The following is a 26,684-nucleotide window of genomic DNA, read 5'->3' on the forward strand; positions in this document are numbered from 1 at the left end:
ATGTGCAGTTTTATAATGACAGTAGAATTAAATGTATATTTCAAATTTCAGATCAATCAGTCAACAGCCACGGGGTTAATTTTCTATTAATGTGGGGCAACCCTACAAACATTCAAACATGCGTGTCTATGTATTCAAAACGTCACGCTGAATGAAACCATTTAAAAAGTAATTAGTTGTTTGGGGACTGCGGCCATCTTGGAATTGGATTTTTCATTATCTGCTCTATTCTACTAGTCGAAAACTTCCTTTCGATACCCATATTGATGAGGTTTTGAAATAAATATATATAGCGCCATTTTGTGGTGGCGGCCATTTTGGATTTGCATTTTTCATAAATAACTGTGTTCTACTAGTCAATCCCCTTCATTTGATATACATATTGATGGGGATATAAATTTGTAATCCGCCATTTTGTAATGATCGTCATCTTCGATTCAAAATAAATAATTGTGTTCTATTGGTCAAGCCCTTTCATTCGATACCCATATTGATGGGGTTTTGGGAAAACCCATATTGATGGGATTTTGAGAAAATATGTACATTATCCGCCATTTTGTAGCGGCACCCATCTTGGATTTTCAAGATCATGGAATACGCAGTTTTATAATGACTCCAGAGATAGAGATGTGTTCCAAATTTCAGATCAAACGGTCAACAGGAAGGGTGTTAAATTTCTATTAATGTGGTACAGCGCAACAGACTAAGTTATAAAGTTATAAGTCAACCTAGATAAAACCGTTTAATGAATAAGTGCAAATCGTAATTATATTACGTTTACCGAGAGAAAAATCTTTTTTTTTATGATTTGATTATCCGGAGGATTCGATTATCCGGAGTGAAAAAAAGATCAATACAGCGGATAATCGAGTCCGACCTGTATTCCAATATCGAAAGTTTTTTTTAAACTTCCCGGTTTTCCAGTCTATAATACGTGAAAGTAGGTGGTCTGTAGACCATTTTGCCATTCCAGCATCGTTTGTTTATTTTTTTGAAAATCGAAAAATTACTTATGTTCCTAAATTAGTACTTTTAGGGTTCGACATAAAAAAATCATGCGTAAATTTGTCTTACCGTGTATAGTCGACTTTTCGTGAGTAGTGACGTGTTTTTGACGCCGAGAACGATTCCGGAAAATGGGTGGAAACAAATTTCAACACAGGTCCGCACAAAACACACACAAAAGATTGCTGGGAAGTACGGAGTAAGCCGTGGTGCGGTCCAGCTGGTCATTCGGAGGCATCAGATGCTCGGCATCGTGGCCGATCGACCGGGAAGCGGACCGAAGCGTAGGACTGGTGCAAGAACGGACATCCTACTCATCCGGAAAGTAAAGAAAAACCCACGAACGACCATTGGTTTAGGTTGGATCTGGACCTTATCCAATCACACCATTCCACAATGCTTGATGGAATGGGTCCTGAAAAGCTACTTTGCCAAAAAGCGTCCGATAATCAGCAACACCGCTGGAGTTCTAGAAGCGCCTTATTTGGTCAGACGAGTCCAAGTTCGAGCTGTTTAACAAGAAAAAGCAACTTCGAGTGTGGCGGAAGAGCGACGAGAGCCTCCGGGACCGGCATCTGCAACTGACTATGAAGCACAGTGGTGGGAGCATCATGGTGTGGGGCTGTTTCTCATCGGCTGGGGTGGGAAACTTAGCACCGGTCAACGGCATTATGATGGCCGATGATTAAATCTACATTTTGTGCGAGAACCTGGAAGAATCCATGATGAAATTAAGACTACTCCTTCTAGCAAGATAAGAACCCGAAGCATACTGCGATGAAAATAGCAGCGTTCATCCGATCGCCACGGATCAAGTCAATGGTGTGGCCACCCCAAAGCCCCGAGGTGAATTCTATTGAGAATTTATGGGCGATTTTTGACAACGAGGTGGACAAAGCTGACGTTACGAACAAGCAAAACTATTTTGCTGCGTTGAAGATGGCTTAGGACGAGCTGGACCCCCAACACCTTCGGAATCTCGTGGAGAGTATGCCAAAGCGTTGTCGGTTGGTTATCGAGACCAAAGGGGGTCATATTGACTATTAATTATTTGTTTTTATTTGTTTTTATTTTTTTAAATAAACCTGTTCAGTCCACCGCTCAGCGCAGCGTACTGAAAGTACGACCGACAGGATGGTGGAGGAAGGAACGCAACGAAAGGACGATCGCGAGGACACAAACACCAACATACGCCCCACCCGTGGGGCATTGCATTGCGAGCGCAAGCAAATTGCACTGCGTGCAGGGAGGAAGACTTGAGTTTCAACCGCCGCTAAGCAAAGAAGTTTATTTCGCGTGATAAAACATTGGGAAACAAGAAGCTAAAAAGAAAGTGATAATATTTTATCTTGTAAATTTGGTGTAAATAAAATGTATACAAAGGATTAAGTTTAAATTTGCTATCAACCGATTAGTCCCTCATTCGGTCCGTGGTGTAGTTTGTGTTTGGAATTGGTCCTTTCAAAAGGACCAAAAGAGGTATGGAATTTTCCATACCTCGCATCGCACGCGGCACTGGGCCGCTCGGAATCATTCCGTGGAAACGCACTCTCTCCTAAGTAGCATAACTGCTACTTTGGTTGAGATTGCCACATTCGTTGACCTTGCGTGTCAGCCGCATGGGCGGCTGTGGAAAAGTTTGGATCAAACACGCACCGATATGATCGCAGCAAAATACAGTCCACTGCCCGGCGAAACAACAAAACCATTAAGTGAATTTCTATATGTCATACCCTAAATGTGCCCAATTTGAAACAAAAGTAATTTTTTTGTTTTACTGAAAAATAAATCAACGATACTGAAATGGCAAAATGGTCTACTAATTATCTACTTTTATGTAGTGTTGACTGGAATACCGGAAGGTTTGGAAAAACTTTTAATATTTATTCATTTACTAGCTGACTCTGCAAACTTCGTCCCGCCCAAAATTTGTTTTTTGTTATCAATACCTTCAAACATTCACGTTTTCTTACTAAGCGCAAGTTCATGAGTCCAACCGCAGAACTGTTCATTGATTGATCTTCTAATCGACCCCGTTGAATTTATCTTTTACTAAAAAATTCTTCTACTTCTACCAAAACTCATCATTATACAGGGTTTTCCAACTTTAAATTCCGAAAGTAAATTGAAATAAAACACACTTAGAATTCGAATTTCGATGAAACTTTTATTTCTTAGTTTGTTTGTCTTAGTTTTCTTTTATATTAAAGTTTGGTTTATGCCATTATGTGTGAAATACAACATCATTCAAATGTCCACCTAGGGCTTCTTCGCACACCTTGATCCGGAACAGGTAATTTTCGATGACTTTTCGGCACATATGGGTATCTCGGTCATAACTTCACGAATGTTGTCTTTCAAATGTTCAAGAGTTTGCGGAGAGTTGGCATAGACACGGTCTTTCGCATAACCCCACAAAAAAAGTCTAGTGGGTTCTAATCGCATGATCTGGACGGCCAATTGGCATCACCAAAACGCGAAATTATGCGTCCCTCAAATTTTGTTCGCAATATGGCCATGTTCGATCGTGTTGTGTGGCACGTGGCGCCGTCCTGCTGAAACCACATGTCATCCGTATCCATATCTTCAATTTGTGGCAAAAAAATCGGATAACATGCGGCCATAGCGCCTACCATTCACAGTTACCGTCTCGCCTTCCTCATTTTCAAAGAAATACGGCCCGATGACTCCACCAGATCATAATGCGCACCAAACAGTGACTTTTGGTAGATGCAATGGCCTCTCAACAATCACGTGTGGATTTTACGGAAATTTTGGGTGTTCACATAGCCACCGAGCTCGAAATGTGCCTCATCGCTGAAGAAAATTTGATGCGAAAATTCAGCATTTTGCTGCTGTTGTTCGTTCACCCAATCGACGTATGCCCGACGCATTCCATGGTCACCACGCTCTAATTTTTGTACCAGTTGGACTTTATATGGATGTAGGTGCAAGTCCAAATGCAAAATTCGCCACAATGATGTGTTTGACAAGCCCAATTGCTGAGCACGCCGTGGAATCGAAACATTCGGGTCATCCTCCACACTGGCAGCAACAGCAGCAATATTTTCGGCCGAACGCACATTACGATGATGCACAGGTTTCACAATATCCGCAACGGATCCAGTTTGTTCGAATTTACGCACTACATTAGCGATTGTGTGCTCTGTAGGCCGTCCATTACGACCGTCCGTAATTCTCGAAAAACATTAGCCGGTTTTTCATCATTTTTATAGTATAATTTAACAAAATTAACACGTTGTGCGATGCTAAAACGATCCATATTGTAAAATGGGAGACATTCAACTAACGATATGACGCTTTGGTTGACAGCTATGTCAAACGGTTGTCAGCGCAGGGCTGTATACTTTCGGAAGACCGAAATGGAAAACCCTGTAATATCAGATTATTTTCAGACACATACCCCTCCCTCTTCTCCTCTTTAGAGAGGGGGAGGAGTGTCTATTAACCATAGAAACGTTTCGTGCCCCCTAAAATCTTAACATGCCAAATTTGGCTCCATTCGCTTGATTAGTTTTCGAATTATGTAGAAATTTGCAATTTGAAATTTGTTTTCATTTGTATGACAGCCCACCCTAAGAGAGGGAGAAGTATCTAACCACCATAGAATCATTTATTGCACCCTAAAACCTTCACATGCCAAATTTGGTCTCGTTTGCTTGATAAATTCTCGAGTAATGCAGAAATTTGTGTTTCATTTGTATGGCAGCCCCCTCTTAGAGAGGGGGGGGGGGTGGAGTGTCTAACCACCGTGAAAACATTTATTGCGCCCTTAAACCTCCATATACCTAATTTGGTTTCGTTTGCTTCATTAATTATCGAGTAATGCTGAATTGGGTTTCATTTGCATGGCAGCCCCCACCCCCCTTGGAGAGGGGTGGTGGAGTGTCCAACCACCATAGAAACATTTATTGCACCCTAAAACCTTCACGTGCCAAATATGGATTCGTTTGCTTGAATTATTCTCGAGTATTGCAGAAATTTGTGTTTCATTTGTATGGCATCCCCCCCCCCTTAGAGAGGGGGAAGAGGGGTCTCAAACTATCACGAAAACCTACCCCGGCCCCAAAAATCCCTACATACCAATTTTCATGTCGATAGGTTCAGTATTTCCCGAGTCAATAAGAATCAGACTAACAGACAGACAGAAATCGATTTTTATTTATGCTCATGCTCTGCTAACTTTTCTCTATTTGGAAACATGTCTTCGGCAAATGTTTATATTTTAACAAGATCTAAAACTTTGTCGAATACACTATATCGCTATCTTGACTTTAAACAAAATTAGGATAAGTTGTATTTTATTCATGAAAAAATTGTTGTTCGAAAAACTTTTTCCCTGTAAAAGTGCCCATCTTCCGATGTATGGACGACTTGTTGGAAATTGTAAGGGCTATTCATACATATATTTTTGGGAATTTTGAAAAACACATTTTTTTACATTTTTGAGAAAAATGAACTTTTTTGTCAAGGAATTTTTTTTCCGAATTTTTGTGAAAATTTAAATAATTTCCTACATTTCATCCTTTGACAAGAATTTTGTAGGTATCATATTTAGAAAAAAATTTGGCTTCTTCCAAAAAGTGGTCAAATTGTTTTTCGAATATTTCAAGTATTCAAAGTTGCTTAAATGAACCATGTCTTTACACCCACAACGTTTCACTACTATCTGAGATGGTGCTGCCAACTCCTAGGACGAGTTGACATGAAATTCGTCAATACTGCCTTTCATTTCTCAGTCGTGAAAGCCATGGAAATAATAACCTTTTTTAAACCAAATTTTAGTTTTTAAAAGGTGTTCTTTTCAGTGTAACACGTAAAGGGTGTGTCACATCAAATTGCATCACGGAAAAAACGCTGTAGAAATTCGCCCAGTAGACCGATCCTTTTGAAAATTTTAGACAGTAAAATAAAAACTATTAAACAACTTTTGGCATTTTCTTTTTATTCATACTTCGAGCCCAAGCCCGTATACTCGCACCTTCCTCTTTACCCCGTCCATAAGGTTCTGTACAATGTCAGGTTGTAGTTTTTTTTGAACAGAAATCCATTTTCTCTTGAAGTCCGCCTCCGATTTGACAACTTTTGGGTTCTTCCGGAGGACCTGCTTCATAATCGCCCAATATTTCTCTATTGGGCGAAGCTCCGGCGCGTTGGGCGGGTTCATTTCCTTTGGCACGAAGGTGACCCCGTTGGCTTCGTACCACTCCAACACGTCCTTTGAATAGTATCACGAAGCGAGATCCGGCCAGAAGATGGTCGGGCCCTCGTGCTGCTTCAATAGCGGTAGTAAGCGCTTCTGTAGGCACTCCTTAAGGTAAATCTGCCCGTTTACCGTGCCGGTCATCACGAAGAGGGCGCTCCGCTTTCCGCAAGAGCAGATCGCTTGCCACACCATGTACTTTTTGGCAAACTTGGATAGTTTCTGCTTGCGAATCTCCTCCGGAACGCTGAATTTGTCCTCTGCGGAGAAGAACAACAGGCCCGGCAGCTGACGAAAGTCCGCTTTGACGTAGGTTTCGTCGTCCATTACCAGGCAATGCGGCTTCGTCAGCATTTCGGTGTACAGCTTCCTGGCTCGCATCTTCCCCACCATGTTTTGTCTTTCGTCGCGGTTAGGAGCCTTCTGAACCTTGTATGTACGCAGGCCCTCCCGCTGCTTGGTCCGCTGGACGAATGAACTTGACAAATTCAGCTTATTGGCGACATCCCGGACCGAACTTCTCGGATCACATCTAAACTGCTTAACTACGCGCTTGTGATCTTTTTCACTGACGGAGCATCCATTTTTGTCGTTCTACACCTTCCGGTCGATGGTTAGGTTCTCGAAGTATCGTTTTAGTACTCTGCTGACCGTGGATTGGACGATTCCCAGCATCTTACCGATGTCCCGATGTGACAACTCCGGATTCTCGAAATGAGTGCACAGGATTAATTCATGACGCTATTTTTTGTTCGACGACATTTTCCCAAATTTACGAAAAATTTACAGTGAAGTATGGCCAACGTGATCTATACACTCTTATCTGATTATAAGCGAAAGCTGAAGATATAATTCCTAAAAATTAAATTTCTACAGTGTTTTTTCCGTGATGCAATTTGATGTGACACACCCTTTAAATATATTTAAATTTATTTTGCGAAAATTCCTGCGATTTTCTATAGGTCACTCATAGGACACAGTTTTGAAAGAGTTGCCGATGCTGTGGATTCCCACATTCACAAAATTTTATTAAATTCTGTTGAGGTAAGTTGATGCCAAATCTTTTTATAATCATTGTTAATATCTTACTCGTATATTGAATTTTCATCATATATATGAGAGACCACTTACTTTTTAGAATGTTTGCCAAAATGACTTTGAAGGTATGTTTAAATACATGAAAATACGGAATTCCTACAAAACCTAAGTCGTTACCTTACAAATAACAATCCAAATTACAATAAGCTATTCCACTTCGATAATTGAAAAAAACATTGACTCACAAGTAACACCATGTGACCGTCCATCGGTAACATCCTTCTTATAGCAATTGATCTCACCGTTTTACGAACTTACTCACGCGTCGTGATTGTTAGCCACCAGACACTGGAATCCAGCTCACCGAACCCGAAACCCCCGAATGCAAGAAAACGAGCGAGTTAACTGCATCTAATCGCCACCAACTGTGATTTCACTCCCCCGCAAAGGAAAAAAAAACGCACTACCACCGTAACAAAACCAAAACTAGTGACCAAAACTCATGTGAATGTATGTATGTGTGTATGTATTGTTGATGTGACAGCGTGAGGGCCGCTCCGTGGTGTGATATCTGTGTGAAAAATGGCCAAACGTCGATGTTTAACCTATTTTTTTAATAACAGACACGCAACAAACAATATGAATATCCGTTTTCTATCGGTTTTTTTTTCTCTCTTCCAGTTATGACAGCTTCAACATCCGCCCGTCGCCTCAGCACTGCACCAAACTGTACCGTGGGTACCGAAAGCAAAACCTGTTGTCAATTAAACAAAGCGAAACAGCAAAAACAACTACGAAAAACTACAAATCACTCGGTTAGCCACTACAATTACCAAAAATCACCAGTGAGTATTAAGAGATAAAGATGGAGAGATGAATAGAAGATAAAAGCGAAAGATAACAGAAACGCACACGGATAGGTCAGGAAAAATAGACATAAACGCGGAGCGTGGCGATGAGATGAACAGTTTCTACTCTGGGTTTGCACGCAAACTTCAAACTATGCATTCGCATTTGGTCGGCGAGGAAAATCAAGGTAAGGGGCAGCAAACGTTTTGTATACCAATTGAAAGCGCAACCGTTAAATTATCCAGTTTTATGGAAGTAGCTGAGCTCCGTGGCACCGTGGAGCAGCTGTGGCAAAAATGGCAAAAATGAAAAGAAAGAGCTCAATTGGTTATGTTCAATTATCGAAGGCATCACTCCTTCGTGTGAATGTGGCCCGGGGGAAAAATAACACGTGGCTTTCGTTTTTTTTTTGCTCGAATGCGTTATGTTATTCGAAAACAAACTTAGTCGATAGTTTTGTTCAGGTACAGTGAACGCTCTCTATTGCGACATCGCAAGGACCGTCGTTATAGATAATTGTCGCTATAAATGATTGTCGTTATAGAAAGCTCAGATGTCGCTATGAGGAGAGAAACGCCCAAGCTCACGCAAAACAATCATATTATATTGAAAATTAAAGCAATTGATGTCTAACCATTTTGAAACAAAAAAACAGGAAGTGGGTTATATCTATGGTATAACCGCAAGGGTGACGTAGGACTATCGTTGATTTATGGATCATTTGTTTGAAGTTGAATCTAAATCCATCCTGAATGAATGAATAAATAAATATTTGGGTGGCTTCAAACACGAGAGCATTACGTTGGAGGCTCAAGGTTATATGCATTCAATATTGGATACAAAAAACCTTGTTCTGAAGAATAATCTTCAGAAGCTTCCCTGTTAACTGCACTTGATTGACAAACCACAAAACCAAATGTATGTGGTCGCAGTATTATATGGATAGAAAAAAATTCGTGGATGTAATTTTCAATTCCAAGGGGAACTGGCAGATTATTTTTCGCAACGATCATTTCTTTCCAGGTTTCTTCTCGATAACCAGCAAACGAAAAGAGTTGCGCGCGTGTATATGTGTGTGTGTGTGGCGGCTGCTTCAATGTCTTCCCGAGGAACCGTATTTCGATGCTCTCTTGGTCACCTTCTCTTCTCCTTCTGATCGATCGGCTTTTCTGCGCTCCCTCACAGTTAAAACAAACTGATTGCATTTCTGGTCAGGTCAGGCCAGGTAATGAATCCCTCGATCCCTCGCCGTTCAGCTCGTTCAGTAACGATGTTGTCTTGTCGATGTACTCAGGCGTCGTGCACAAATTACGTAACGCTAAAAATCCGGATCTTGAACCCCCTCCCCCCCCTTACGTAACGCAATGTCCTATCTCTAATAAACAGAAAGTAACGCAACATCTACCCCCTCCCCCCTTATCGCGTTACGTAATTTGTGTACGACGCCTCACGAAAAATGAATGGGTTTCACCACCAGAATATCATTTAAGTATGCTTTTCGTGCGTGATTGAATCGAGAGAAGGTGTGGTTTACGATGGCAATTTGGAAGGCAAACTAGAGGAGAATAAACTCTCTGAGTATGAAAATTTCGGCGACTGAGCAATAATCGATTGAATATTATATAATTTTCGCGATACGAAACAATTTCCGTTGCGCGCGCATACAATATTAGATACGAAAATATCCTACTGATGGGAAAGAATAATCTTCCGAAGCTTTCCAGCTAATTACACTTGATTGAAAAATTACGAAATCAAATGTATTTGGTCGCTGTGTTATATGATTAGAAAACATTAAAATAAACTCTTTCGCATGAATGTATTTTTCAATTCCCAGGGAACTGGCAGATTGTTTTTCAGCAACGATTAGATCTTTCCGGAATTTTCTCGATGCTGTATGGCATCCAAACGAAAATTATCGTTTCAGTTTGGCCTGTAAAAAACTTTTCTGAACTCTAATCCATCAAATTTGGAGCCCTGAAAAGGGCCGTTGATTATATGCTAAGCTAATATAGCACGCTCTCCTCGGATACGATGGGCCAGCTGGATGTCCTTGGGCATGATGTGACGCGTTTTGCATGGATAGCACACAAATTGGTATCTTCGAATAGGACTCCTGCAGCGTCATAACCGCGGAACTTTGGAAGCGCAAGTCGGTTTTGAAATCCTGAGCAATTCAACGAACTGCTGCAAAGGTAGCTTGCGGATCAGCGACTTCTGATAGCGACGAATTTCACGCAAAGTTCCCGGTCGATAGCGATGTGGCTTCTCCACACTTCCTGCGGCTGGTGCGCTTATCCGAGCTGCTTTCGTGGTGCCTTACCACCGAAAGACTAACGAGCTGTCTGCTTTGTCCCAAACAAACGAGTCCTCACGGTGCGAGAGTAGAGTAAGAAATGAACGAAAGCAAAGGAAGCGTCATTTTATAAACCATAAAAGTATAGAATCTAAACCCCACCCTTATTATATTCGTTGCTTACCCTGAGAGAGAAACGAATAACATCGAAGTAAGTATACAGTAATGTATTTGAATCCGGACACTTTGCGTTACATTTAATACCATACCGCAGCCACAACATTTTCTGCATGTTGAATTAATGTGATTGATTAGTAACTATCAAGAAACTATCAGTAACTATATTAGTAGCTATTTTTCGCATAAATTCAACATGAAAAAAATGTTATGGCTGTGGTATGATATTGAATGTAATGCAAAGTGTCCGGATTCAAAAGCATTACTGTAAAAAAGAGTTAACTCGACTGAAAATTTTTCCCCCCCCCCCCGCAGACTGCAGACTGACTTGTCGACCGATAGTTCGGTCGGCTTCTTAATCAGTACGGAGAGGTATGCATGTGCGCACATTACACCGATTCCGTTGGGTCGGTGTTTGCACCAGTAGCCGATCCGACCAAACTGTCGGCTGAAGAATAGTCTGTAGTGTGCGGGGGCTCTAATTGAAGTGTACAGCATAATGCATAGACGTAAGTATGAGCTTCCCCATCTCACATTCCAATAAGATTAATGGGCTTCCAAGTGGGCGCGCTACATACGGATACGAATGATTTCAATAACCTGTTTTCGAAGCTATCATTAAGCTATTGAAACAATTTTTCGACCCAATAAATAGCAATCATATAACTCTTGGACATTTTATCTTTTGTATGAAATTATTATCATACTGTTCCGTTGATCCGAAGCAGAATGAATCACGCTTAAAGAAGGAATGGATTTTTTCTTGGAATTTACTCAGCAAAAATAATGCCCTTTCCCAACAATTAAAAACGACAAACGGTAAACAGTTTCATCAAAATGATTTCTTCGATATGGGGATATATTCACTACATCATGTCATATATTTCATATTCTTCATTATGATATCCATATCCATGGCACCTATCGGTATCGAATTATCATCGACACCACGATTTTCGCTAAATGCTCCTTTCAGTTCGGCCTGTAAAAAACTTTTCTGAACTCTAATCCATCAAATTGGGATCCCTGAAAAGGGCCGTTGATTATATGCTAAGCTAATATAACACGCTCTCCTCGGATACGATGGGCCAGCTGGATGTCCTTGGGCATGATGTGACGCGTTTTGCATGGATAGCACACAAATTGGTATCTTCGAATAAGCCTCCTGCAGCGTCATAACCGCGGAACTTTGGAAGCGCAAGTCGGTTTTGAAGTCCTGAGCAATTCCACGAACCAAATGCTGCAAAGGTAGCTTGCGGATCAGCAATTCGGTCGATATCTGATAGCGAAGAATTTCATGCGAAGTTCCCGGTCGATAGCGATGTGGCTTCTCCACCTATCCTGCTACTGGTGCGCTTATCCGAGCTGACTTCGAAAGCAAAAGCTGAAATGAACGAAAGCAAAGGAAGCGTCATTTTATAAACCATAAAAGTATAGAATCTAAACCCCACCCTTATTATATTCGTAAGTATACAGTAAGCTTATATAATAAAGAGGGTGGGGTTTACATTCGATACTTTTATGTTTTATAAAATGACGCTTCCTTTGCTTTCGTTCATTTCTTACTCTACTCTCGCACCGTGAGGACTCGAGCTCGTTAGTCTTTCGCAGACAGCTCGTTAGTCTTTCGGTGGTAAGGCACATGAAAGCAGCTCGGATAAGCGCACCAGCAGCAGGATAGGTGAAGAAGCCACATCGCTATCGACCGGGAACTTTGCGTAAAATTCGTCGCTATCAGAAGTCGCTGATCCGCAAGCTACCTTTGCAGCAGTTCGTTGAATTGCTCAGGATTTCAAAACCGACTTGCGCTTCCAAAGTTCCGCGGTTATGACGCTGCAGGAGTCCTATTCGAAGATACCAATTTGTGTGCTATCCATGCAAAACGCATCACATCATGCCCAAGGACATCCAGCTGGCCCATCGTATCCGAGGAGAGCGTGCTATATTAGCTTAGCATATAATCAACGGCCCTTTTCAGGGCTCCCAATTTGATGGATTAGAGTTCAGAAAAGTTTTTTACAGGCCGAACTGAAAGGAGCATTTAGCGAAAATCGTGGTGTCGATGATAATTCGATACCGATAGGTGCCATGCATATGGATTTCATAATGAAGAATATGAAATATATGACATGATGTAGTGAATATATCCGAAGAAATCACTTTGGTGAAACTGCATTATAAAATTATTTGTGTACGAATGCCGCAATCGATAGTCGACTCTAATTTGCGCTGGGTAATTTCCTCGGAGGACTCAATTCCTCCTTTGAGCATTAAGAAACTCTTTCTGGTAAAACGAAGTGGTATGAATCACATTATTTGAATGATAGAATGAAGAAGTTTTCTGCCAATTTCCTTCAACCTCCAAACATATCTTTCTCCCGTTTGTCGTTTTCGCGTTCGCTAATCTTTTCTCACAACACCCATTTCTCGTTTGAGAAATTGTTGAGTAAACATTGTTTGCCAGTGCGCGTAGAGCGGGAATTCCTAAAGATTCATTGCACCTCTAATAAATTGCCGAAAGACGTGGTCTTAGGTTGATCGCACTTGATTGAAAAAATCCAAAACGAAATGTATTTGGTCGCAGCATTATATGAGTAGAAAGCAAATAATCGCTTGAAAATGACTTGATTTTAGCGATGATGTTTCACGTTTTTCATGTTACGCATCCAATATTGGATACGAAAGTTTTCCACTGATGGGAAAAAAATATTCAGAAGCTTTCCTATTAATTGCGATTGATTGAAAAATCACAAAACCAAATGTATTTGGTTGCAGTGTTATATGGATAGAAAACATTAAAATAAACTCTTTCGCATGAATGTATTTTTCAATTCCCAGGGGAACTGGTAGATTATTTTTCAGCAACGAGAATTCCGCGCGTGTATATGTGTGTGTGGCGGCCGATGTTTCAAGCGGAACCGTGGCATCACTCTCCTCCTGATGGATTCCCTTCTGGCCTTAGGTGCACATACAGGCTCTTGGTGACACCGTTCATTAGCGCTTTCATGATAAACGAAAATAGCTTCACAACACAGCGACAACATGCTCCAATCGCTGTTCAATCATAACTGAGGGGTTTACGAGCAGCGCTCGCTTATATACCGATTGGTGATTTCAATAGCCTGTTTTGAAAGCAATTTTAAGACTATTGAAACAAGTTTTTGGATGAAAAAGTAACAAGTATATGACGCGTAGACCTTTTATCTTTCGAATGAAGTGTTTATCATACCATTTCGTTCAGTTGTTTAAGAGCTATTAACGCTCAAAATCTCGGTCTCCGGCGTAACGCTTTCATTTTCGAAACTTTGGTTTTACACCCCGGTATAGAAATGAAAGACGTAGTCCTACGTCAAAACATTAAACAATGAATATAAAATTTAGCTTATTCGTCCGAAACAATTTTTTCTCTAGATAGAAAAAAAATAGTAAATTGTTGATTGATTTTTTTGTTAATAAACAGCATAGATAATCTGGAAAACATCTGCTTGCTGGGTGGGCTTACAGTTTAATTGTTGAATGCTCCGTCAGACCCTGATCTAATAAATTATTGATTTCATTTATCTCATTGCCAGACAAAATATACCAATTGAACATCAATGAAACCAATATTCTTACCCCTTTCACGACTCTAGTCCATATTTTTGATGATTCACATTGTGCAAATTGAACATTGAATTCATTAGACAATGTTGTCTTTTTAGTACCCTTTTCGAACCTTTGAATTATGTCCAATTTATTTATAGCGTTGAAGATTTTCGTGTATCAGCAATTCCAAATGAAATCGTCCTAAAAATGCAGATTCTAAAAACTTGTATTCTTGATTCCAATGAAAGTGTGTATTCCGTTTGGGTTGGAGGAAATATGAGTTTTTCACAGCAATTGGGAATTTTTTGACTCAAGCGTAACTTTTGAAAAGGGCGTATCGATTTGAGTAAGAGAAATCTTTGATAATTTATATCTCAAAAACTATGAGTCGTACCGAAATAGTGTCTTAGAAAGAGTTATAGAGTATTGATGGTTGAATATGAAAAAAATGTACAAATGTAAATGTTGGGCTTGAACAAATATTCCAAGTTGATTAATACACAACATAGACTATTTACGTTCGTAGGCACTACATTTACACACACACAATGAGTGGAGTGAAATTGAAAATTGTCGCAATAGAGAATGTTATGTTTTAGTAAATAGAAGCGATAATGTGTCGTTATAGGGAAAGGTCGTTATAGAGAGATTTGTCGCTATAAAGATTGTCGTTATAGAGAGCTTTGACTGTATATCAATTAAAGGGTGTACCGCATAGTTGACGTAGGATTAACGGAATCGGCTATCTGTTGATTTTGGATATGTTTGAAGAATTAAATCGTTAAATTAGAGGCGAATGAACTGCAAAGTTTAAAGCCTCTTAAAAACAAAGAAGAAGAAGAAGAATCGTTAAACTCTTTGATATTGATTTGGTGGCCCTGAGAAGGGCTATTTTGTTTGGTAGTTGGGTATTGTTTGTTCATTCCACCAGTGTTTACCGAGTAATGATGACAGAAGTATGGTAAACAGTCGTTGGGTGGTGCGTATCAGATAGAAGATGCCAAAGTGGAATTAGATATGATGAAAACCGCCCTCTGTTACCCTAAACGAGATGTCTCCTGTGTTATGTATGGATGAAATAAAGAAAAAAAAAACTCACCAATGTAATATAAGATAATTACCAATACCGAACACAATTATCAATTTTTCTCATCAGTAAAAACATGTTACTTTTTATAATTTGTTTTGTTTTGTTTTATAATTTTTACTTTCTTTATTCAACCCAACGCGAATTTAAATTAATTGTTTCATATATCAAGTCATTTTTAACACAACTGCTACCAAACACAATTTTACAATTACACTTGTGCCAGGCAGCTTGGTTTTGATGTCTCTGTTAGGGAACCGCCACATGTGTCGTCAATTTCGACCAATTAGAAGTGGATAATTCTGTTAGAATAGGGGTTTAGATTTTTCAATTGTTCGATAGTTAGTTTCATGACATATATAATTTTATTCAATATAAAAAATTGTTATGGAGTGCCGAAATCGATTAACGCAAAAATTTCATCAATCAATCATTAAATGACTGAGCAATATCCGTTTGAAATTGGACAATTTTCACGATGTGCTCGATTTTCGATTTTCAATATGTACCCCAATATGTTCCCGAAAGACGTAATCCTACGTCAAAAAAAACTAGAAAAATTGGAAATAGAATATGTAAACACTTAGAGCGAACAGCAAATCGATATGGAATAGAAATGTGTGGAACGCAGAACAGTTTAAATATAAATAAAATACAATTTACTGCAATGTTTGTCGGACTACGCTAATTAATCCGGAGTAAAAGTGTGATTTTTGTCGAACTACACATGAAATATATAACTGAAATAACATGAATTTTAAATTACAGCTTTATAGCAACTCAAGCATAAAATCATAAAAAGAGATGCTAAACGGTAGACCAGGGTCTTTTTGGCTGAACCAAAACAAATTATGTTGACATGACCTTCTGGTGGACCATCGAAAAAAAAATTGTGGATGATAAACGATGGGACTCGTTGATTACAGTTTCTTGCAATACAATGAGTATTTAATTGTCAGTTTATACAATTTCTTCAGTTTCATTGCCATCATTTTACTGAAGAGAAAATATTAGGTTGGAGGAAAAGTAATTCATTAATTTTGGGTGAAATTCAAAACTATTTTTAATATGCTTCGGATTGTCCGATTTGGGTCAAATATACACCGTTTTGTTGGAAAATTTTTTTTTTTATTCTTTATTTTTGAGACTTTCAGCCTCCTGGGCTGGTTCGTCTCAGTTGGAAAATTTGTTGCCGTTCTAAAGGTAGCTTCATAATGTCTCTATCATAGAGGTCTTGGTCGTTATTAACGAAAAACCATAGCAATAGATTTTTTCAATCTTCTCTTGATCCCAATTCCTTATCACTTTGTAAATTTTCCAATGCGAGAAAAAGGTGATAATCATTTGGTGCCCGGTCAGAACTATATGGTGGATGCATAAAAACATCCCAATCAAGTTTTGAATTGTGTAGCCTTGCGTTGTCCTGATTGGAACACACCACCTCTTCTTTTGGCCAACTCTGAGCGTTTCTGGCCATTCGCTAGCTTAAAACGGTCCATTTGTTGACAGTAGAGATCTTAATTTAGTGTATTGCATTAAAAAAAAAAATGAAAAAAAATTGTTGAAATGTTGAAAATAAATTAAATTGCACGTTTTTCCGTTGCATTATCGGCCCCATGAACATCAATCACAATTCCATCGGCCTGGCTTGCATTTTCGCATTTATCAAATAAAAAGTGTAAAATGTACCGAATTTTCTCTTTGTTGACCTCCAATGTTAACACCCTGTAACACAGAACTGAATGGAACAAACAAAAAACAACAAGAGATTTTTTTTAGTGTGACATGCCACCTTTACAACGAGCGTAAATTTGATATTGTATGATCGATATTACGCGAGATATTGATCACTAAATTCAGCCAAATAATGGATTACTTTTTCCCCAACCTAATATTTATACAATTTTCATGATGTTATCTTTTCTTGAATCTTGAAACTTTTCGTGGATACGATTGGAAGTAGAATTGATTTTAAAAAAAGACGGGTGGGTAATGTCGGGGACATAACCGGAGTGACGTAGGACTATACAAAGGGGACAGCTTTTGTTAAACATATATTTTAAATATATTGTTTTATTTTCTTCTCCTACGTGAATACCTACCTATCTACCTGAAAAATGGATTAGTTTACTGTTTACTCTTTATGAATATGTTGATGGTTCTGAAAAGAACCTTTGGTGTTGTGTTTTTGTTATCACTCGATATTCCCATCTTGTTCGGTTAAACCACAGCTTTCACAATTGGAAAATTTCTTCCCATCCAGCTTGTGACATGTTGTTCAGTAAATTACATTTAATGTGACGTGCCGGAGAAACACTTTGCCACTCACTGAAACTAATTGTTGTCTTGATGAGCGCCGAACCGAAGCTGCTCTGTTCTTGATGCGGGTTTTTTGATTGTCGTGAGCAGCTTTGCAAGCCAACTCGAGCACTCCGACGGCCGAAACTCTATAATCGCTGTTAGGTATACTGGTGCTCCGGCACCAATCCGTTCGGCCTAGTTACCCTTGCGGAGCAATCAGTGAATGCGACCAACAGGGATCTGGAGATCTGTACGGCTCGAGTGAGACTTTGCCTTTCCCTTAACTTGTCCTCCTTTGTTACGTCCACGATGCTGATGCCGTACAACCACACGGGTTTACGGTTTGAAAGCAAATAAGATATTTTTTTGGGGTCCGCGTGTTTTATACTCTAGCGGTACACACTCACAGGATAGAGACAAATCGGCAGACTCAGCCAGAGGGGCGAGTCCAACGAGACGAACGAATGAGCGTTAAAAGGGAGCGATGGCAAAAAAATACATTCATTACGATTTGTTCGCTCGTTGGATTCACATGCAGGCTTAAAAAGGTCATTTTCAGGATCACAAAATTATCTTCAATCTAAAGAGTTTATTGTTTTGTTATCACTCGATATCCCCATCTTGTTCGGCTAAACCTTCCTGTTTAACGATTGCGTTTGCCACTCGCCACAGCTTTCACAGTTGGAAAATTTCTTCCCATCCAGCTTGTGACATATTTTACAGTAAATTACATTCAATGGCATGTCGCATTACCACCACTCAGTATCGGATTGGAGGTAATTTTAACCTGTAATTGAACATTTGCGATGACAGTGGTACAGTGTCGACTTTCCATGTGGGGTCATAATTTGGACCCCGAACCCTATGTTTACAAAAATGTCCAACTAAATATGTCGCATTACAGGTCCGTCCAATTAGCTAAATGTCGAGATAAGTGTAAATTACTGTACTTTCAATCTAGAAGCAATTTAAGAATTGGTGAAAATCAATAAGCTCAGAAAAACTGCCTAATTCACATACTCATCATATCCTGGCAAGCAAATTATGAAAGAATCAATTTGTGTTTTATTATTATTTTGGATATTGTTTTAGAAAGCATTGAACTGTATTTCCTAAACTCTTTTTTGGAAGGTTTAATGGCCCTGATAAGCGCCTTGTTTTATGGAATGGTTCCAATTTAGAAAACTTAGTACTCGTGGTTTTGAAAAAAACCCATTTCGAACGCCCTCGATGCCGCCTTGTTCTGGATTTGCCACCAAAGCAGTTTGTATAAAGAACAAACTTTTTTCTTCTGCTACCTGATGCCGTTTTGTGATTGCGTTTGCCACTCGCCACACGCTGCAACTGTCTGTTGTCTTGATGTCCACCGAACCGAATGTGTTCTGTTCCGAATGCGGGTTTTCTTATCGTCGCGAGCAGCTTTGCCAGCCAACTCGATCACTTCGGCGGCCGAAACTATATAACGCCGGCTAGGTGGACTGGTGCACTGGTACTAACGTGCTCGGCCTAGCTACCCATGCGGGAAACTCCAGATCAACACGGTTCGAGCGGGATTTTGCCTTTCTCTTCACTTTTCCTCCTTTACCATGTCCAGAAATGGCTGCTTGGATTGGTTTGTTAATGTGTTGTGATGCGAACCGATGTGGTGTACGGTTTGAATGAGAATGATCGTTACGGCAGCGGAGCAGGGATTTTTAAGCTGACTGGCTGGCTCGAGAATTACGCATGTGTGAGACTGCGACCAATGTTTCGTTCATTTTTTTCTTTTTCCTTTCCAATCGTGCTTCATTCTATTTCGCTGCTGCTCTGGTTGCCCGTTTTGGTCGGTTCGATTTGAGAAGCACAAAATGGACCAATCAAAAATGGGCACATAGTGCATTTTGACAATGCTTGATATTTCACAATTATTCAATTATTTATCTCAAGAAAAATGAAATGTTATTCGTTATGATAGATGCGTAGATATATTTCCTATCAATTGATGCAAAAACCTTTGCGATCTATTGAGAAATGCTCGAGTTATAAGCGTTCCAAATCTTGCATTTTTTCCTACTTGTTCAGTGCCTAGATTTCCATTTCACCCCCTATATCTTCCGGTTAGACGTAGTCCTACGTCAAAAAGACTTTTACCGTTTATGTACAGTTTTTTCATTCAAATATTTATAAGTATTGATAAATATCAATACACAAATAATTTTGAAATCTGTATGATAGATTGTTAGTGTAGCTACAAACTAATTTTCATTGTTTTCATCTGTATGAATATTGGAGCGATTCGCGCTCAAACGAAACCCATCCCAGGCTCCACTATTCGTCGAAGGCCTCCCAATCCATGGTGGGATAGCCAATGTTCCAAGCTTTATCAGGATAAATCGAACGCATTCAAAGCTTTTCGGAAACGTGGAACCATTGAAAATTTTCAATCGTATTTGGACCTTGAAAATCAATTTAAAAACTTGATCAAAGGGAAAAAACGTGCTTATTGGCGAAATTTCGTGGGAGGTTTGTCACGAGAAACTTCAATGAAAAAATTATGGAAAGTGGCTCGAAACATGAGAAATCGCTCTTCATCCAATGAAAGCGAGGAATATTCACATCGATGGATTTTTAATTTTGCACGGAAGGTTTGTCCTGATTCCGCTCCTGTGCAAAAAATTGTTCGAGATATACCACAAGATAGGTGCGATCTTGATTCCGAGTTTTCGATGGTAGAATTCTCTCTTGCTCTGCTTTCATGTAACAATTCTGCTCCGGGATCGGATAGAATTAAGTTCAACTTGCTGAAAAACCTCCCTGATGTGGCGAAACATCGCTTGTTGAATTTATTCAATCGATTTCTGGAGAATAATATTGTTCCAGATGATTGGAGACAAGTGCGAATTATAGCTATTCAAAAACCCGGAAAACCCGCGTCCGACTTCAATTCGTACCGCCCAATAGCAATGCTGTCTTGTATACGGAAATTGTTGGAGAAAATGATCTTGTTTCGCCTTGATCGATGGGTTGAAACGAATGGCCTACTCTCAGATACACAATATGGGTTCCGCAGGGGCAAGGGGACGAATGATTGTCTTGCGTTGCTTTCTTCAGAAATTCAAATGGCTTACGCCGGAAAAAAACAAATGGCTTCAGTATTCTTGGACATAAAGGGGGCCTTTGATTCTGTTTCAATAGAGGTTTTGACAGACAAATTACACTCTCGGGGTCTGCCGCCTCTATTGAATAATATGTTATATAACTTGCTTTGTGAGAAGCATTTGAACTTTTCTCACGGAGATTCGGCAGTAAGTCGGTTCTCTTACATGGGCCTCCCCCAGGGCTCATGTTTAAGCCCCCTTTTGTACAACTTCTATGTAAGCGACATCGACAATTGCCTTACACAAAATTGCAGCCTAAGACAACTTGCAGATGATGGAGTGGTGTCTGTCGTAGGATCAAACGAATCCGACCTGCAAGGACCCTTACAAGATACTTTGAACAATTTTTCAACCTGGGCCATTGGGCTAGGGATCGAATTCTCCACGGAGAAAACAGAGATGGTGGTTTTTTCTAGGAAGCATAGACCAGCAAAACCAAAGCTTCAACTTTTGGGTAAACCGATCACTCATGCTATGTCATTCAAGTATCTTGGGGTCTGGTTCGACTCCAAATGTACTTGGGGGCCCATATTAGGTATCTGAGTAAAAAATGCCAACAAAGAATAAACTTTCTCCGTACAATTACCGGCACCTGGTGGGGAGCCCATCCCGAAGATCTTATAATGTTGTATAGAACAACTATTCTCTCAGTGATGGAGTATGGCAGTTTCTGTTTTCAATCAGCTGCCAAAACACATCTCATTGAACTCGAGCGAATTCAGTATCTTTGTCTCCGTATTGCGTTGGGATGTATGCCCTCAACGCATACCATGAGTCTCGAGGTTTTGGCAGGCCTACTCCCACTAAAAGATCGCTTCAATTTATTATCTCTTCGGCTCTTCATCCGGTGTAAGGTCATGAACCTATTGGTGATCGGAAATTTTGAGCGGCTAATCGAGCTAAATTTTCACTCCGGATTCATGAGTTTATATCATGAATTCATCTCCATGCAGGTTGATTCTTCTTCGTATATTCCCAACCGTGTTTGTTTCCCTGACTACATCAATTCCTCTGTGCATTTTGATCTGTCCATGAAGCAAGATATCCATGGATATTCAGATTACCAACGATCGAGGATCGCTCCAACGATCTTCGATGAAAAATATAGGGGTATCAATTGTGATAATATGTACTTTACTGATGGGTCCACTATAAATGAGTCCACAGGATTTGGAGTGTTCAACGAATTTTTTAGCACCTCACACAGTCTTCAGTGTATATTGCTGAATTGGCAGCAATTCATTGGGCGCTGGACAGCGTCGCCTCACGACCTGTTGAACACTATTACATTGTAACGGATAGTCTTAGCTCTGTCGAAGCTATCCGTTCAGTGAGGCCGGAAAAGCACTCGCCGTACTTCCTTGAGAGAATACGAAAAATTTTGAGTGCTTTATCCAGACGCTGTTATGTCATTACCTTTGTGTGGGTCCCTTCTCATTGCTCAATTCCGGGTAATGAGAGGGCTGACTCATTAGCAAAGGTAGGTGCGATTGAAGGCGATATTTATCAGCGTCAAATCGCCTTCAATGAATTTTACTCTTTAGTCCGTAAAAATACCATCGCTAACTGGCAACGCAAATGGAACGAAGATGAATTGGGCCGGTGGCTTCACTCGATTATCCCTAAGGTTAGCCTCAAACCATGGTTCAAAAGTCTGGACTTGAGTCGGGACTTTATTCGCACCTTCTCCCGACTCATGTCCAATCACTGTTCGTTAGACGCGCTACTCTTTCGTTTCAATCTGGCCGGCAGCAATATCTGCGTTTGTGGCCGAGGTTACCACGACATCGAACACGTTGTTTGGTCGTGTGAGGTGTATCTTGTTGCCAGATCGAATTTAGAGAACTTCCTTCGGGCTAGAGGAAGGCAGCCCAATGTGCCGGTGAGAGATGTGTTGGCTCGGTTAGACCTTGATTACATGTCCCAAATATATGTTTTCCTTAAATCTATCGATGTTCGTGTGTGATTATCCTTATATCCTTATACCCTCCATTTCTTCCTTTGTGAGTAATTGGTCCGCTTGCTATAAACAGAAGAATGAAATGTAAATTCACAACTGATGTACGAATAGATTTAAGAATTGAGTGTGTGTGATTATCAACATTGTAATAATTTCCTTATACCCCATCCTTTTCCTGAGAAAATGTCACCCTTTTAATCTCGAGTCCACCACGAGTAATCGGTTTCCCACATTACTAACCATAGATTTAAGAAAATTGTTCATATATATAGTTTTAAAAATATATATATTTAAGATTTCGGCTCCTTTAAACTTATGTAACTGAGCCTGTAAAAATAAACGAATTTATAAAAAAAAAAATCTGTATGAATATGTAAAACAAGATAAGCTAGGCAACATAGTTATGCATTTTTTTTTGTATTGTTATGAACTACTTATGATCATTAATTTTTCGAGAAGCAATTCTGCTTCTCGGGAAAATGTACGATTAATTTTGAAATCCTTTTCGCAGTCATCGTACAAGTTATGATTCAACCATTCACATCTAAAAGAACCATTATTTTATCTTCATCCGCTGTAACTAGCTTAAACGTCGACATTTTCCGGAATGAATGCTTGCAAATATGTTTGTGCACTGTATTTTTGTCGCATTTTGACGTAGAACTACGTCTTTCAGGAAGGGTGCCAAATCTGAAAACAGGTCACGTTTTTATGAAATAAAGTTAACGTTAACAACTATTTTCACTGTGAACGAATTCTCATGATTTGCATACCAATCGAATCGGAAATTCTCTAAGATTTGTTTGTTATGCTATACATTACAATTCACTAATGTCTAAACGATTCAAATTCATGAAAACTGGAAGATCTTCCTTTTTTTCCCATAAATTTGTTCTGTCGATTTGTGTGCTAACCCTACCCGTATTTCGAATGCTTATAACTCGAACATTTCTTAACAGATCGGAAAGATGATTACATCAATTGATAGGAAATATTTCACGCGTCTATCACAATTAATAAAATGTTATTTTTCATGAGATGAACAATTGAATAACTGTAAAATGTCAAGCGTTATCTAAACGCCCTAACTGCCAAGTTTTGATTGACCCAATTTATGGTATCCCCAACACAGACTTCAAAATCGACGTACCTGTGGAAATCCGCTTTACAAATATACATGCAAATCGGGGGTATTTTGTTCCCATCGAGCTGTGTTTCCCTAACACGGACTTCAAAATCAATATGCCTGAGGGAATCCGCTTTGTCAAAACATGCAAGCCGGGAGTATTTTTTTCCCGCACAGACTTCAAAATTAATTTGCATGGGGGAATCCGCTTTTCAAATAAATGTAAGTCGGGGTTATTTTTTGATGTAGAGTACTTTTGTACTCGCTTGTTGCTGTGCAGACCGGAATATGTTTCCCTAAAACGTACTTTTAAACTGAGAAGCCTGGGAAAATCGTGATTTCAGATACTAGAGGTGAATGAACTTTCGCGGTTCGAGCACTACGTAAATATGAGATGTGCAATAACTTCCGAGGGAAATGTAAAATAAAATGATAGTTTGACAATTTTTCCGTTCACATATTTTGATAGTCCTAGGCATCATAGCAAACGTAAAAAGACGTTCATTAAATTTATTTGTAACGAAGAACATAATCTATTACAAAAATTTCGATGAATTCTAAAATAATAATCGAAGTGATAAACAAGTGGATTGCATAATGTAATTGCGTAGTTCTACGTCGAAAATATGCGGTTGTGTCCTAGATACAACCCCTTACAGTTTTTTCTGAGACATAAGTTTTGCTATATTAGGTGACAAAAAGTGACTTCAGCATAAGAACTTCAGAACTGAAGTAGCTTTTCTAAGACTCATTTATTGCTATACACAGAAAGTCACTCTCAGCTAAAATAACTCCTTTATTATTCAAATTTACTAGCATTGCAGTTGAATCATAAAAACAAGCTAAACATACCTTCTTGATTTCAGTCTTTTATTTCATAACAGTTCATTCTTACTGTAAACAATATGAACATAAACAAAAGTTTGGAAGTCGGCCTGTACCGAAAAATGAAAAATAACGAATCATCGAATACTGAAGCTACAAAGTACCAAGCTAGGTTTTTTTTTAATTTACAAAATCAGAAGAATTGTAACTGAGACACAACCGTTGACATAGTTGACGTAGGATTTGCCTGTTGAGTTTGAACATCTTTGATAACTTCTATTCATAAACTCTTTGATAATAAATTTGTGCCTCTCAAAAAAGACCATCTGGGTTGATTGTTAGACGTGCCGTTATCGACTTCATCCTTCCCATGACGAGTTCTTTTATATTTTCTCACTCGAGTAGAGAGCGCTCACAGCTCAGTAGTAGTGGTTGTAGTATTGGATTATATGTGCTTTCAACTTTTTCAGTTATTTCCACGCTAGACTTAAAAAAGGCCAATTAAGATTATTAAAACTAGCAATTCCGTTTTTTAGTGAAAATGTAAGACGAGTTTTGTATAGTTTAGAGATCCTTCTCGCGGTGATCGTAGGTTTCATTCGCCGCTAGCCTTGAAAAAGGCCAAATAGGAAAAGCAAAATTTGGGTAAAGGGAAGATCACCGTCTGGTCGCTTGTCGGATGGCTTATGGATCGTGAATGTCCGTTGCTTCTTCTTCTATACAACAAAAATTTGGAATGGTACAGTTTTCGATACAGATTTTTGAAACAAATAGTGCAGATGAAACAAGAAATCAGTAAAACTGTGACAAAAATCAGACTGCCACCAAAGGTTCAATGTTCCATGCTGAAACCCCTGGATTCTCGATGCTACATGTACAGCCGAAAGATTTTTATCTTACCATTCCCACTAATCTATGCGAGGAATTTTCCGTTGTTTCAATGTCTAATGCTACTGAACTTAAAGATCAAAGATGAAAAGCGGCAATAGTAATTATGTTAGGATGGCAGCAGAAGAATCAATGGATGGCGAAGGCAGATAATTTTTGAGCATATTTCTTGCAGGTTTTTCGGGGAGCTGTTCAAGCAACTAAGAAAAGGATTCGATTTTAATGATCCGACGCTCGAAGGCTGCTGTTCCTAACGATCTCACTATGTCTCACTCCTCGGCATAGGTTTTTTTTCTGAATATAATCAGAACAAGAATAAGCTTTAAAATCGGCTTATGAACGGAATTTTTAGATCAAAAGATTTGACTGAACATCGCGGCGGCAGATCTAAAATATTATTGAATGATTGTATGCGATCTAAATTTAGCAACATCAAACGCACGAGTGGTTCGAGGCATGCAAATTTGAAAGTACATTTACAGCAAATGTAGTATTTGTAGTAACTGAATGTAATATTTTGTAAAAAATAAAGGAGTATTTTTTTCATGCTAATAAAATTATTTTTTCTCTGCGACAATTTTTTTCGATGGTACAGATTTGTGTTACAGATTTTTGGTACAAAAAGTACAGATGAGAAAGATTTTTAACCCTTCCGGTACAGATCAAAATGTGGCAACACTGAGTGTTACCTTATATGGCGACCGTGACAGGACTCTTGTATTTTTGGGAAAGTTCTGCCCTTCAGAAATGTTGTACTGAAAGGATTTTTCGATATTTGATTACGATGGAAAGAAACAGCCAGAAATGTGAGGTTACCCCAAGGGATATAGTATTGCTGTACGAATTTTTAAATGCATTTTTTTTCAAAACCATGTTTTCCAGCTGGTGGTATCGATATCTCAGGATCTACTCGACCGATTTGGCTGGAATTTTTTATCAGCACGTAAAAATAAGTTATCTAAAGCGTTACATAGTCGTTTTTTGATATCTATTTTTTTCGATTTTTTATGAGCTTATAAACAGCGATTTTTTTTATGGAAAACATCTAATTTTTAACAAAAAATGCCGCCATTTTGGTAGTTTTTCGAATTTTTAAAAACCCCTGTGTAACGCCTTAGCTATTATCGTAAAGTTTTAAAATATTCATTGAAATTTGTTCTGCGGCACCCCATTGCTTCAGAACCGG

General features: G+C 39.2%; 2 protein-coding genes across 14 annotated transcripts in view; one reads left to right on the top strand and one right to left on the bottom strand.

Moving 5' to 3' along the window:
• LOC129780134 (pickpocket protein 28) overlaps positions 1-26,684 on the top strand; it is a 332,703-nt gene that overhangs the window by 72,909 nt on the left and 233,110 nt on the right. The window contains exon 2 of the mRNA XM_055788103.1: positions 7,949-8,303. Within this exon, the coding sequence (XP_055644078.1) occupies positions 8,228-8,303 (76 nt within the window). The 5' untranslated portion in view covers positions 7,949-8,227. The remainder of the gene's footprint in view (positions 1-7,948; positions 8,304-26,684) is intronic.
• The window catches only part of LOC129780136 (homeobox protein 13), a 262,084-nt gene that overhangs the window by 64,958 nt on the left and 170,442 nt on the right, over positions 1-26,684 (bottom strand). The window lies entirely within an intron of this gene.

The sequence above is a fragment of the Toxorhynchites rutilus genome, chromosome 3 (genome assembly GCF_029784135.1).
Source record: "Toxorhynchites rutilus septentrionalis strain SRP chromosome 3, ASM2978413v1, whole genome shotgun sequence".
Classification (NCBI taxonomy): domain Eukaryota; kingdom Metazoa; phylum Arthropoda; class Insecta; order Diptera; family Culicidae; genus Toxorhynchites; species Toxorhynchites rutilus.